The sequence below is a fragment of the Populus alba genome, chromosome 7 (assembly GCF_005239225.2).
Source record: "Populus alba chromosome 7, ASM523922v2, whole genome shotgun sequence".
Taxonomy (NCBI): Eukaryota; Viridiplantae; Streptophyta; class Magnoliopsida; order Malpighiales; family Salicaceae; genus Populus; species Populus alba.
In genome coordinates, this window is record NC_133290.1 from 4,136,935 (window position 1) to 4,151,466 (window position 14,532).

General features: G+C 34.5%; 2 protein-coding genes across 2 annotated transcripts; one reads left to right on the top strand and one right to left on the bottom strand.

Moving 5' to 3' along the window:
- The first annotated feature begins 652 nt into the window (after positions 1 to 652).
- Positions 653 to 8,492, top strand: LOC118063320 (uncharacterized). Its single transcript, XM_073410542.1, has 25 exons — positions 653 to 911; positions 1,005 to 1,166; positions 1,289 to 1,454; positions 1,558 to 1,674; positions 1,778 to 1,911; positions 2,003 to 2,153; positions 2,852 to 2,919; positions 3,442 to 3,540; positions 3,802 to 3,917; positions 4,411 to 4,585; positions 4,674 to 4,784; positions 4,893 to 4,971; positions 5,062 to 5,205; positions 5,321 to 5,434; positions 5,568 to 5,689; positions 5,764 to 5,846; positions 5,931 to 6,055; positions 6,143 to 6,263; positions 6,351 to 6,488; positions 6,665 to 6,761; positions 6,937 to 7,062; positions 7,463 to 7,555; positions 7,634 to 7,739; positions 7,840 to 8,144; positions 8,261 to 8,492. Exons 1-24 carry the CDS (start codon positions 756 to 758, stop codon positions 8,058 to 8,060), a joined length of 3,024 nt encoding a protein of 1,007 aa, XP_073266643.1. The 5' UTR covers positions 653 to 755; the 3' UTR covers positions 8,061 to 8,144; positions 8,261 to 8,492.
- On the bottom strand, positions 8,308 to 11,127 carry LOC118063319 (cytochrome b561 and DOMON domain-containing protein At5g47530). The gene is made up of 3 exons (XM_035077334.2): positions 9,988 to 11,127; positions 9,653 to 9,907; positions 8,308 to 9,550 (listed from the first exon to the last, which is right to left on the bottom strand). Exons 1-3 carry the CDS (start codon positions 10,645 to 10,647, stop codon positions 9,254 to 9,256), a joined length of 1,212 nt encoding a protein of 403 aa, XP_034933225.1. The 5' UTR covers positions 10,648 to 11,127; the 3' UTR covers positions 8,308 to 9,253.
- Between the last annotated feature and the right edge of the window lie 3,405 nt (positions 11,128 to 14,532).

Below are 14,532 nucleotides of genomic sequence, written 5' to 3' on the forward strand. Positions count from 1 at the left end.
TCTAGTTTGGGGCTGGACTAGAAAAAATCTTTCAAGAATTTACTAATTTTAAGATTAAAATTTAAAATTATTCGAGGGAAGGTAGGGGAATCTTTTTAAATCTTTACATTTTTCATATTTTTAAACTTTCTGTTAGTTTCATTTTCATTAAAAAATAGGTATAATGATGTCGTGGGATCAATTAAAAATCACATGACCAACAAAAAGATAAATAAATTAAGAAAAAATAATTATCAAATATATTAAATAAAATAATTAATAAAAGAAAGACATGATTAAAGTTATGACGACATGCAATATAATATAATGTAATCAAATGTGTAATATAATGGAATTAAGTGTTCTTCACATATTTTTTTTGAATTGTGTTTGAATATATTTCAAAAATATATTTGATTTGAAAAAAATATTAAATTAAATTATAATTTAAAAATAAAAAAACCTAAAAAAATTATTTTAATATATTTTTAAATAAAAAATTATTGTTTTAAAAAAACAGTACGATAATACAAAACACACATAAAACAAACAAATGGAAAAGTTTCACAGGCTTAAAAGCCCATCTAAATTCTTAAAAAAACTCAAATCTCAAAGCCCACTATGCTATAAATAAAAAACTCTTGGGCCTTCTACATCTCAAATTCGTTTAAACACCCTCTCCTGACTTCTCTTCTAGCTCCCTCCCGCTACCGATTTCCGTTAAACCCTAACAAAACCCCTTCGCCGACAAGACAAAACCTCTCCCTCCTCCTTCCATGGATTCCGATACTCTAACAGAACCGATGGACTTTAAAGTATCAGAATTAATAAACGAAGTTCAAATCGAACATTCTCCTTCTTTCACCAAGCTCGTAAACGACACCGTTTCATCTATCCAAAATTCCATCGACAAAATCCCCAACAACCTCGTGGTCCGTTTTTTAAACTACTCTCCTTTTATCAGTCCTGTTTAATTTCTTTAAGCTTAATTGGGAAGTTAATGAACTCTTTTTTTTTAAATGCAGGTTACAGGCCAGGAAGCGGCGGGGTTCGTAAGAGACGTCGGAGCGGATAAAGTGGAGTTTAAGTTTAAGAAGCCGAAATCGATTGCAATTGGTGGCAGTTATTCGATAAAGTGTGTCGTGAAGCCGGATGTTAGTGTTGACCTTTTCATTCAATTGCCTAAGGTACCTGGCTTTTTGACTATTAATCCACGCAGCTGTTGGTTACATTAATGCGCTTATAAATGATTGATCGATTGCATCATGAATAGTTTGTATTGATTGAAATTTTTTGTAATTATTGGCAGGAGTGTTTTCATGAGAAAGATTATTTAAATCATCGCTATCATGCGAAGAGGTTTGTTTATTTATGTGTGATTAACAAGTTTTTGAAGTCGGATTCATCGTTTGAAAAGGTTGAATGGTCTACGCTTCAAAACGAGGCCCGGAAACCTGTGCTGCTTGTCTATCCAGGTGCCTCTTGCTTACCATAGTTTTTTTTAGGAGTTGCCGGGAAGTAGTCATTGCCTAAATGGATAACTTATGCAAAGTTTTATTTTTCTTTTCTTTTTGATAGCTGACAAGCTTGCCGAAGTTCCTGGGTTCTTTGTGAGGATAATTCCTACAGCGAAATCTTTGTTTAATGCTGCAAAGTTGGACTTGAAACGGAACAATGTCCGTGCTTTGAATCAAGGTAGAATATAACTTCTTCTTTTTTTAATTTTGGGAATGTTTTTTTCATTAACAAATAATGCATTGTGTTCACCAAGCTGTAATTCTGTTTTGGAAATATTTAGGTGGGACTGCTTTGCCTACACCAAGATATAACAGTAGTATTTTGGAAGACATGTGTTTAGAGGACAATACAGAATTTCTCAAGAAAACTTTTCTTGGACAGAAGGCATTGGGAGAGGCTTTAGTTTTGCTGAAGGTGAAGTATTTTTCTCTCTCTCCATTCTGAATATAAATCTAGAAGGTTTTCCTAGGATATGGAAGTAATATTTTCTGTCTTATTTGTGCAGGTTTGGGCTCGACAGAGAGATTCTATACATTCTCACGATGGCCTAAATGGATATTTAATAGCTATCATATTGTCATATCTTGTAGCTTATGAGAAGGTTAATAGTTCCATGAGGCCACTGCAAATATTTCGAGTCACGTTGGACTTTATAGGTATGTTCAGTTTTTCTTTTTGCCAAAAGTACCTGCATATCAGTTGTAAATAATTTGAATTGGGTTAAATTTTTTTCTCATTAATGTGTATCGTTGTTTCTTAAATTATTTTTATAATTTCTACATTTAAAATGCTATTCTTTATGCACAATTTTGATAATGATGTAAACTCAGTTGTAAAGCTCTGGAGTTAAATAGTCCATTGCTGATGTAAAATTTGAGAAATATTTGAAGTGAAGTGACCAATCATCGTAACTCATGGATATGATAAAGCAAATAACAAGTAAATAATGGAGGCAAAAGTCTGAAACATGAATGGGTTATTCATGTTTCCCATGTCTACAGGGCTAGCAAAGTAGCTGATTGGTCCCCTAACTTCATGATGGGGCTTGAGCCAGGGGCTTCCTTCATGAATGACCCTCTTTCTATATGTTTTCCTTTGCTTTAGAATGATCTTTATGGTATTAGCTTTCATTTTCTTTGTGTAACTAAAAAAATATAAAAAATAAATAAAAAACAAACCAAATATCATGTAAATGGTGGAGGCATACCCTTTCAGATACTTAGGCAGCAGATGTTTCCTACTTGGTACTTTATCATGTGAATCTGGTTTCATAATGCTTTAGAAATTATGTTTGTTGATATTAACAGCCTTTCATATAATCAATAAAATGCACACTGCTGACACTGTTATGCAGCCAATTCAAAATTATGGACCCGGGGGCTTTTCTTACAAAAGCAAGGTGAGGTCAAGATATTGAAGGAGGTAAGTGAGCTGCTTTTTATTTCTATGTATATAGATACATGTCTCTTTGCTTGCTTTCATTCTTTTTATTAATTTCTATGCATATCACAATATGCTTCCCACTCTTCCATATCTCACCTGTAACTGAAAAAAACTACCATTTAGCTATATGCACAAAGTGACGACTGCATTGGTCAGTCCATCTCCTACCAATATCATCTTGCCAACCTCAGTGCATGAGGAAATTGATGCAGGTCACAATTTTTGCAGATGGGCTCTGTTTTGCAAAGAAAGTGTTGTGAGATTAGTAAATTAACCAACTAATGCTGCTAGCACTACTGTGTCGTCATTGAAAAAATGGAGTCGCATAATGACTAATTACTTAGTCTAGTTTGAAATTTCACCCGATTGTTTCGAACTGTTTACAGCTTTCCGTAACCTCTAGGAGCTCATTGCTTGTTTCTATCTTGAGTGCTTTGATATGATATTGCTTTATTGCACTCTGCATCATTGGTTATTTGTAATCTTACTTTGGAGTTGCAGGATAGGATGGTGTATAAAGAATCATTTCCAGTTGTCATATTCGATTCAACCACTCACATCAATTTAACTTTTCGGATAAAAGATAGTGGTTTCTCAGAGGTACCATTTGCTAGATGTTTCTCTTTCTTTAGTCTTTTGTGGGTATTGGCCTAACAATAAAGTCCTTGCCCCCTGGGAACCCCCAAATTTCGGGTTTGAACCCAACAACTTGCCTGCTGAGACGGGGAGTTGCCTTTGAACTAAATTTATGTTTGGCAAGAACTTCAATTTGGGGAGTCCATCTCTTGTTTCCATTCCATTCCTTTTCTTTTTGGGTTTTGTTGCCATGTCTCAGTATTGTTTCTTTGCTCCAATGTTCAGCTCCAAGATGAGGCTGCTCTGACACTTCAATGCTTTGGGAAATCTGGAGATAGTGCATTTGAGGATATCTTCATGACCAAGATTGACTTTCCTGCCAAATATGATTATTGTGTAAGGTATATCTTTATGATCTGGAGTTGTCAATTGCCTTTTCATTCTTTTTCTGGTACACCTTCAAACTATTTTTCAAAGAAGCTGTGAGTTCTCATTCATGAGTTTTTATTAGTGGGCCCCACTTGGATTGAGGAAAAAATATGAGTTTCTTATTCTTGAATAAATCAAAATTGAGAAACTTGTTGCAAGCACACCATCATACCTTTTCAGAATGATTTCTGGTGAAGATTGTGGGCATTTATAAAAGTTTTGGAAGTCTGAGCAGAGAATATCTCAGGTATTCAATAAAATAGGAAACTATTATGATTGAAATACAAGAAATGGAATGGTGTGAATGGAAATAAATTCTTTGGCGTTTCTGTACAATTGCCATGGGAAATGCTCGTCTTTTTCAATGATGCATGTGTTATATTGTTTTGCCTTTTGATCTAACATTTACTTATGCTGGTCTATATCTTCATTGCCCTTAATTTTTACATGTTTTGGGCCTTTTAGATTGAGCTTAAAAGGAAATAGCGAGTTCTATTCTTCTGGATATTGCTTGGACGAAGAATGTTGGAGATTGTATGAGAAAAAGGTGCACGGTCTTCTATCTCAAGGACTGAGTGATCGAGCCAAGTCAATTCGTGTTATTTGGAGAAATATCCCTTCAGGTTGCAGTCTGGAAAATGTATGTTGTTCTTCTTGTTATTTCTATCTAATTTTGAGATCATATTTGTTCCATTTCTTCGACTAGTTGTAATCACTATCTATTTCAGGGTTTGTCAACACTTGATGGAGAACCATTGCTAGCTGGAATTTCTCTAAGCTCTTTAGATAAAACATTTCGAGTTGTTGATATTGGTCCGGATGCTGAAAATAAAGAAGAGGTATTTGAATTCCATGCTTGAAATTTATATTAGCTTTTTGTTGCATCCACTTTCAATTAATTGAAGAAAGGGATTCCAATGTACTAATTTTTTCATGTTACGCACTAGGCTGCCAGGTTTAGGAAGTTTTGGGGAGAGAAAGCAGAGCTCAGAAGATTTAAGGATGGCAAAATTGCTGAAAGCACAGGTGAGGCGCTTTATTCGTCCTGGCTTCTTGGATTGAACTTAGTTGCAACATGATGATTATCATGACTTTGCTGTCCCAATTTTTATGTAGTATGGGAAAGTGAGCAGTGGATGAAACATCTCATTTTAAAAAGAATAGTAGAATATACACTTCTTCGTCATCTTTCTATATCAAAAACCAGTATTGAGCAAACTGTGGATCAGCTTGACTTTTCTCTTCTTCATGGTGTTGAAGGTGATGAGATTAACCATTTACTGTTAGTTGGTTTCCCCTTTTTTCTCCTTTATTTCTGCAATGTACCTTTTCACACAGAATTCTATAAGTTTTAACAATGATGCTATTTTGTCAGATCCTATGTCATTTTCTTCAAGTTTGCTTGGGGCATTTGATGTCCTATCAAAGCGCTTGCGTCTTATAGAAGACATTCCCTTAAAGGTGTCCAGCGTGCAGCCTTTAGACCCAGGTATATCCAAGATATTGTTACCATTGTTAGATGGTTTTCCCTGCTGTAATGATATGCTAATATATAGCAAAAATTATTATTGCATAAATGCTAGCAATTAGTAGAAATTCAATTTTGCTTGTTACCTTTCCAGCTTTCAGGTTCACATCTGTCTTCCCTCCTGTACCACACCCACTAGCAAGTGAAAGGGGTAGCATTCCGAGACCACATAAGCTCACTTCATCCTGCATCCAGCCATTGGAAGTTATGATTCAGGTATGGTGCCTAGTTGTCCACCCATGCTTTTTATATCATTTTCCATCAAGCTAGCATCTTAAACCTGTTTTCAGTTGGAAGGTTCTGGGAACTGGCCAATGGATGATGTGGCAATTGAGAAAACCAAATCTGCTTTTCTTCTCAAAATTGGAGAGAGGTGGGTGATTGTGGCTTCTTCTTTATGCAATTGATAATCATACTTGTAAAAGTATGGTAGTAGCTGATCATGAATTCATGGCAGTCTTGAGAATAGTTGGGGGATGACATGTACTGCGACTGAAGATGACGTGGATGTTTTTCTGTCTGGATATGCATTTCGTCTAAAAGTTTTGCACGAGAGAGGCTTGAGCTTGGTGAAAAGAGAAAGTAAGCAAGTTTCAGTGTACATGTAATTCATGCTTGTTTGGCTAGATTCTTTTGATATTTAAATTACTAACCCAGTCTGATTTCTAGCTGGAAGTGACCAAGGAAAACAGGTCTCTTCTGCAGACCAGAAACTCTTTGTTCGCAGTCAGCATTCTAGCATGATTAATGGGTTGCAAGGTGTTTTCCCAATATATGGGCCAGTTGTTAGGTTAGTGATGAATCTGTGGCGTTGTTCTATTTACTTGCTAGTATGTTAATTGCCTTCTTAAAGTGTTTTGCTTGACTTTCTGTAAAGGCTTGCTAAAAGATGGGTTGCTTCACATATGTTCTCGGCATGCTTGTCAGAGGAGGCAATTGAGTTATTGGTCGCACATCTCTTTGTGAAGCCTTTGCCTTTCACTGCTCCTTGTTCACGCATCACTGGATTTCTAAGGTTGAAACTTATACTCCTGCAAGCTTGTTGTTTGACTATTAATCAATTATTTCAGCTGAAGCAGGAATTTGCTGTCTGTTTTCTATGAGCTTTTTTCTTTTAACCATTATGGATTTTTGTTTCTGGGATCTATTTTTGTTGGTCAATGATCCATGTCGTTGAAATTTTTGTAACAGGTTCTTGCGATTGCTAGCAGAGTATGATTGGACCTTTTCTCCTCTTATTATTGACATAAATAGTGATTTCAACCCAAGTGATAAGAAAGAGATTTATGTAAGTTCTGCCGAAGGGTAATGATTGTTTAATATTTATTGGTCTCTTATTGTTTGATTTACGTTAAGTTCTGCAATCAAGTAATGATCGTTTGTTTTTTGCTGGTCTCTTTAATCTTTTATTAGGTGATTTTGCTCTCTTTTTCTATGGCTGTTAATTCTATAACATTATCCAGGACAAGTTTATGCTGACTAGAAAAGGTTATGAAGAAAGTAGCCAAAACATAAGTCCAGCAATGTTCTTGGCGACATCCTATGACAAGGCATCTGAGGCTTGGACCAGACTCTCACCAAACGTACTGGTTAGTGATTTCTCCAATCAAACTCGGGCTGTATAATCTTTTATGAGAAAATCTTTTATTGTATGTGCTTGCAAGTTTAGCAAATGTTTCCTTTTGATTTTGATTGTTTTTCCTCCCCTTCCTTCCTGAGCTGCTTTTGGCTGTTTTGGCCATCTGTTAATGTTGTTTACATCTTGGTCTGATCCTCTTATGTTTTGATATTTCATTTGATTTGCGTGTAGTCAGTAAAAAGTTATAATATCTTCATTAAGCATTGGGAAATGAACTGTTACCAATAGGTCAACCCCAAGGTTACATTGAGTTCATAATCATATCCAGATATGCTAAATCACTTCTAATTTATCTTAGGCAGTTCCCTGTTCATATTCTTTATTGACATGTTGGTTTGTTGAATCCAAAGGAACTTAAAAGGTTGGTGGCTTATGCTCGTAGCAGTGCAAACCTGCTTACCAGACTCGTATTTCAGGATCAGACAGAATCTTACAGATGGGAGGTGAGTTAATTTCAAAGTGCTTTTTAACTCTTCCGCCTTATACTTTTGACTTTAATGGCTTTATTTTTTTTACCACAGTGCCTTTTCTGCACTCCTCTTACCAACTATGATGCCGTAATCCTTCTCCATGGGGACAGATTACCATATCCTCAACGTCTTCTCTTCCCATCAAAATTAAACCATGGTATGTTCCTACAAATATCCCAGAGTTTGGCTTGGCTATTGTCTGATTCTTGTATTAACTTCTTGCCTGAAATTTGTAATTTATTGCACATATTGGGCAGGGAGGCTTGTGGCCCGTGGGAATGCTAGCAAAGCTTTCCAGCCCTTTATGTTACCTGGAGATTTACGAGGGAGCTTAGACAAGTTGAAAAATAAGCTATTGGTGGACTTTGATCCACTTAGGTGCTACATTGCAGATCTGGAGGCAAGTGTTCTGAAATGCTTTGTTATTCAAATTGACCATGTTGCTCTTAATTTTCTTACTCTCCTTGAACATCTTTAGAAAGAATGCAACACATTGAAGATGTGGTATGATTCTCTGGGAGGCGACGCAATTGGACTAACATGGGAGAGATCTTGTTCAAAGGTATAATAGAATGTCATTCAAAGTGTCCTCTAATGATATACAATATCTTCTGGAACAGCTTAGAAATCTTATCAAATACACTCACCTGATCTCTTGAGTTTGTTTACTTCTCCCAGAAGCGGGATAGAGAGGAAGCCAGCGATGAAGCCAGCGGCGATGAAGACCCAATTGATGTCTTAAAGGCTGTGGGTGAAGCTGGTAAAGGGTTTGTAAAGAGTGTACATTTTCTCAAGGCTCCAAGGGTCATGAATTAAGCATTACTCTTCTCTAGACCTAGAATAGGAATCACGAAATTCGTTGTTGTAAGCTTGTTTTCTTTTCAATATAGTAGGCAAATCTGATACAACAGTCACAGTTTTGAAGAAACCTAGTTGTTTGCTGCCGTGATCTGTATTTATGTTTGCTCCGCGAGGAAGCAGAAACGCTGTACCGAAATTTGAGTTTAATCATATAAATGCATTTGGAAGTGTATATAGTTCTTAAATTTTCTTTTGTTTTAGCCATCTAGTTATACCGAAATTTGAGTTTATTTCTTAGATTATTGTCTGGTCGATGGCCATGGTAAGAGCTTCCAGTTCCACCAACTAGTGCGAGAAAACCCCTTTTATGGTTTATGCGGCTTCCATGAGGTTTTATTGCCGCAAACTGATGTGCTCTCACCGTCACACGCGGTTGAGGAAGCCGGTTTCTGAAAGATCCTCGGAAACGATACGACAATGTGCTCCATGTAACTAACTTCTTCGTTCATTGCTCTGACCATTAAGCATCCACAGTTTGAGCCAAAATAATGTAGAAAAATCAATTTAGCCAGGGGAACGTGGGATAGGGTGGTTGCTTTCTCTTTTGATAGTAGTTCGTTAACCATACATCTATTTAAATGCTTTTGCAAATTAATGGCAGCGTATTCAAGAAACTAAAATGTCATGGCAGTTGTTCCAAAATCACAACAATTTCTAATAACTCCACAATACAGAAGGATCAAGCAACAAAGGGGTGTATCCGAAAGTCAAAATGGACAAAGGAAAATGAGTAGAATATGCAAATGGTTAAGAACTTGATGCCTCTAATCTGATAGATTGGCTAAACTCTCAACGGGTGGTGGCTTGAGTTTAAGTAGCAGCAGCAGTCCCTACGGATCCAGATTCCGCCTTTTTGGCTTCTTCTTTTTTCTCCGTAAGAAACCTGGCCCAAGTGTAGATCTCAAGAGCTATAACAATGGCAGCAAACACCCCAAGGATTCCAACGTAAGCCCATTTCCAGGAGTGGTCTGGCTTCAGAATGTCAATGCCATGAAAAATGTTTACTGAGATCACAGCAAGCAGAGCATAGCCCAGAAAATGATGGTATATGTTCCAGTACTTCCTATACCCGTCCGTTTTACGCGGTTTCAAGTGCAATGCCAACATCTGCAGTTAATTATATCAATTATGGAGTATTTAATTAATTCATGTTAATGATGATGAACCTTCATTCATGGGTAATTAGTGAATAGTAATTGAGAGGCTTACTTGTAATGTTGTGAAGGTGAATATAAATATGGCAAAAAGCCTGTGGATTTTGAAGGAGTAGTGTTTAGAAGCTTGTCCTAGCCATAGGCCAACGCTCCACCCAGCTACACCAAGATTGTACCCTATAATTTGGCAGCCCACATGAAGATGATACCTATAACTTCCGAGTGTCAATGGATATGGGAAATATCTTGCGATTATCACACCAGCAGGCAAGAAGGTTCCCCACCCTATAATGTTCAAGACGCCATGAATCTGATCACCAGAAGAAATGATTTAGCTACATGTGTGTGTGTATTTATGTATGTATATTATTATTTCTAGCTAATCCTTACCTTTCTGAGACGACCCTCGAACTCTCCCACATGATGAGCCAATCCATCCTTCAAGTCTATTGTTTCTGCACTGTCAACATTCTGGAGAGCTGTGGGATGCATCGAGGGTTCTTCTCCTTGGGCATCATATCCAACTTGCCACACATGATTCAGTCTTGAAATATTGTACATTGAAGGAAGTACAATTGTTGCATGTAGCGTTAGATAGTCTGATGATGTCACATAATCTAATTTCATACTCTTAACATGCACATCAATTTCTGAAGGCTGTAGCTTGCAACCTAGCTTGGTATCACCTGTGATATTATAGGTGTTGGCACCGACTGAGCCATTCAGCTGCCTGATGCCTATTATTGCTCTTGTTCCAACCATCCGTGGCTTGTCCTCCGGGTTCACTCCCCAGGCTAGCCACACCATTTCTGCATTATTTAGCCTTGTGCCAATGAGAATGTCGACCTGGCTCTCGTTGTGTTTACTCATGACCTCCCATCCGAACTCAGCTCCTAGAGTGGTCAATTTCTTGCAGTGTGAAATGTTTTTTTCCTGGGCTATCTTAACGAGAGATTCACTACAGGGGATGTAATGAGCAGCACTGCTGTTCACAAGCAAGAACAAGACTGCTATGAAAACTATGAACGTAGTAACAGCAGTGGATGCCATTTTTGTGATTCTCGCTTCGATGTATGTTTCTCTATATGATGATGATGATGAATTCCACAAGGTTGTCTCAAACCTTTTTACGTGGCTTGTGCAGTTGTCGAGGCTCAATCAGAGGACAACTTTAAAAAACGAATTTAATTTATTCTGTAATTAAGTAACTATGATTTACAAGATTTGTCAGGAAGCAATGCATCATTTCCTGTCACTTTCAGAAAGTAGCTCAGGAGGAACCTTCTCAGTGACATTTGTTCAGCCTTCGGCATCGCGGCCCTTGACACAGCTCTGGCCTTCTCATGCTCTAATGGGAGAACTAAAGCCACTCTAGCTGGTGATACTACCGGGGTTACAGGTTTGCTGACAAGAGGGCACAAAACATTGTACCAAGATTGTTCAATTTTTATTCTTTTATTGATTGATTTTCACTCATGCGACAAGTAGAGAAGAACAATTTTGCTATGCTTTAATGGAAAGACTGGGAACGCATGGATAAGGGTCGGTTCTTCAAGGGCTTTTGAGTAGCATCTGAGCAGTCTGAACCTGATGACATCTTTTTATGAATACCTTTTCCTTTTCCAATGAAATGGCAACACGACATTTTCATTAATATCGTGGCAATAATATTAAAAAGTGAATTATAATGTACTCCTTGTAGTTCAAGGAAACTATTAAATCAGTCCTTATGGCTTCGAAATCTATCCATTTAATCTTTATAGCTCTTAATTTGCTCGTAACATAGTCCTCTTGTAAGTCTCCTACTCTTTTCTAATTTACTTTTTTATTTTTACATTTTGAAAAGTAAAGAAAATCAAGAAGAAGCAATGAGGATGGCCAATCCAAGTTAAATGATCAATTAATTATTCTTGATAAACTATAGGGACTAAGTTGTATATTTAACGCCCTTAGTAAATAAATTATTCCCATCCCATCACATTCACTATATAAGTAATTTGTTTTTGGTAGCATAGTTGCAATTGTTTTTCAAGTAATTTTTTGTGCTAAAATATATTTAAATTATTTTGATATCAGCATATCAAAATAATTTAAAAACACTAAAAACATATTAATTTGAAGTTAATAAAAAAATAAAATAAAATTCAATTTTTTTCAAAAACGCTTTTAAAACGTAAAAACAAACCAGTCTACACCTCCATTCTTTTAAATTATAAAATTTTTCTGTTGAAAATAAATGTTTTATATTTTAAATTATTTTTTACATTAATATCAAAAATAAATTATTTTTTAAAAAATAATTTTATTTTAATATATTTCTATATAAAAAAATATTTTAAATTATTATTATTATCACAATTACAAACAGAGGTATATCGTGTCTAATGACTTCATTTTGTTCTTTACCCACTATTCAAGAAATTCCTTTAACCTTCTCTTCGCCACCTCAAAAGAAGTAAATACTAAAAAGAGATTCTTATTATGTCTTTTAGCTTTTGGTGTCTTGAGTTTGTGTGCATTTGTGCTGTGACTAAAAAAATTTGGTTGCCCTTTAACCTATGGATCACCCTTTACCGTGAGAAATTTTGTATACATCAAGCATAGAAACTAAAATTCGAGTTATAAATAAAAGATGAGCAAGTGATTGATAAAATAAGATTAGGGGATTTTTAATTATCAAATCAATTAATCAATAATTAATTAAGTTACAATTAACACTTAATCAAAGGGTCAGCACAAGTTGTAAGGATTTGGTATGAAATATGAGGTCTGGAGTTCAACTTACCAGATTTTTTTTATGGGCAACAAGGTTCAGGACTTCTTGGTATAAGAATTTTTTTGTAACTAATAAGTAAGGAACAGAAAAATGAAATCAACTTTTTTGGTCATTTAATTTATGTGTCTAACTGTTATTGGGTTTTACCTGGATTGAATCATACTAGATAGGTTTCTTATGTTTATGCTATATCTCAGGCTGGATCAATTTTTTCTTGACATAAAAAAAAAAAAAAATACTCAAGTGATGATAGTAATTTTAAGGAAGCAAGAAAAATTTGGGTCTCAAATTATTTATTTGAATAGTTGAATAAAATCAGTTAATTGAATTATATAATTATAAAAAAAACCAGTGACAATAAAAAAATTCCATGACTAGTTGATAAAATTAAACGCTTGTCAATAAAAAGAATACCCTTTCAACATTCTTACAAGATCTCAATGATCTTATTTGATAACAAAATAAAAAATAAGTGAGAATATAAAGAAAAAATAAAAAAAAATAAAAAAATAAAAAATAAGTGAGAATATAAAGAAAAAAAAAAAAAAAAATAAAAAAATTAATTACCAGCAAATCAAACATTAAAGGATAAATTAAAAAAAATAATTAAAAAAAAAAAACATGATTCTAGTTAGGAGTCAAGCTCATGAAATTGAAAAATTAAAATAAAACAATGAGATGAAATTGAAAAATAAAGAAAGAAAAGTATACAAAAATAATAATAAAAAAATGAGAATTAAATTTTATATAAAAATTAAATAAAAAAATAAAAAAGCATGATTGAAAAATAAAAAAAATCGAAAACTTAATTTTGATTGTGTTTAGTTTTGTCAGTAAAACATTTTACTCTACTGCGTTTTTTCTGCACTCTTGTAACTGATACGTCATGTTCTTAATGGCTATAACAATAGATTAGTTAATGTATTTTCTCGTTATTTATAAAAAAACAAGAAATTAAAAATAATAATAAAAAAATACGATAGATGAAAACAATTGAATAATGATGAAACTAATATATATATATATATATATATATATATATATATATAATTTTATAAAAATTATTTCAAATAAAAAGAATAGAAATAAAAAGAATAGAAATCAAATCCAAAATAAAAATAAATTAAATGGCTGCTTTGAAAAATTATATGGTTTGATATGAAAATCAAGGATATAAAAAAAAAAAAATATATATATGGTTTGAAATCCATTGATCATATGTGTCATCCAGGCATGAAGGGGTTGTTAAGGAGATTCCAACACGGCTTTGAAAACTCGAGTTTAGCCGTTGAGTGACGCCGAGCACATCACATAAGTGCGTGGGCACAACCCACACATCAACGAGTGTAATACCCATGCTATCTATTTTTTTTTATATATAATAGTTATATTTATTAAATTACAAAATCACTCCTCAATTTATTTGATTGTAACAAAGAAAAAACTATAATGAAAATACAAAAAAGCCTATGAGACTAAGTTTAGTAACTTTTCTTTAAAAGAGCAATTTAGTCATTGTATTATTTTGAAAAAGGTGAAAAGACTAGGAGTTTGTTTGTGGCTACGTTTAGTGTAGAATAGTTGCACTATATTGTTTGATTATAAAATTAGTCGTGATTTTTACACGTGGATCCTACCATTATCTGCGTTGAAAACGTTGTTTTGTTGAAACTGAAATTCCATGCTTCTCATTGCGTTCTTGCCTCTCTCATGCTTCTTGCGCACTCATAGAATTTAATTAGCATGATTCATACTAATTAATTCATTCTATGAACACTGCGTAAGATGAATAGTGTAGCATGCTATTCCGGTTGGACCGGTTTTGGTCGGATCGGATCTAGTCCAAAGCTCAAAATGCATGGAACCGGATCTGACCTAGTAAAAAAAATAAAAATTATTTTTTATTTTTTAATTGTGTTTTATTCGAAAAACTAGTGTTTAACATTATTTAATGACATTACATAAATTAAACAAAAATCGCTTCATGACGTAGCATTTGCAGAATTTGATCGCAATCCCAATTTTGTTCCCGATTATATTTTACCTGATGTTGTTGCGTGCTTAAGAAATCAAAAAAATTGTAGTCCTTGTCGGATGTATTTCATACGTGATGGAAATATAGATAGTTTAATGACTAATAAAAAAATATTTTATATAAG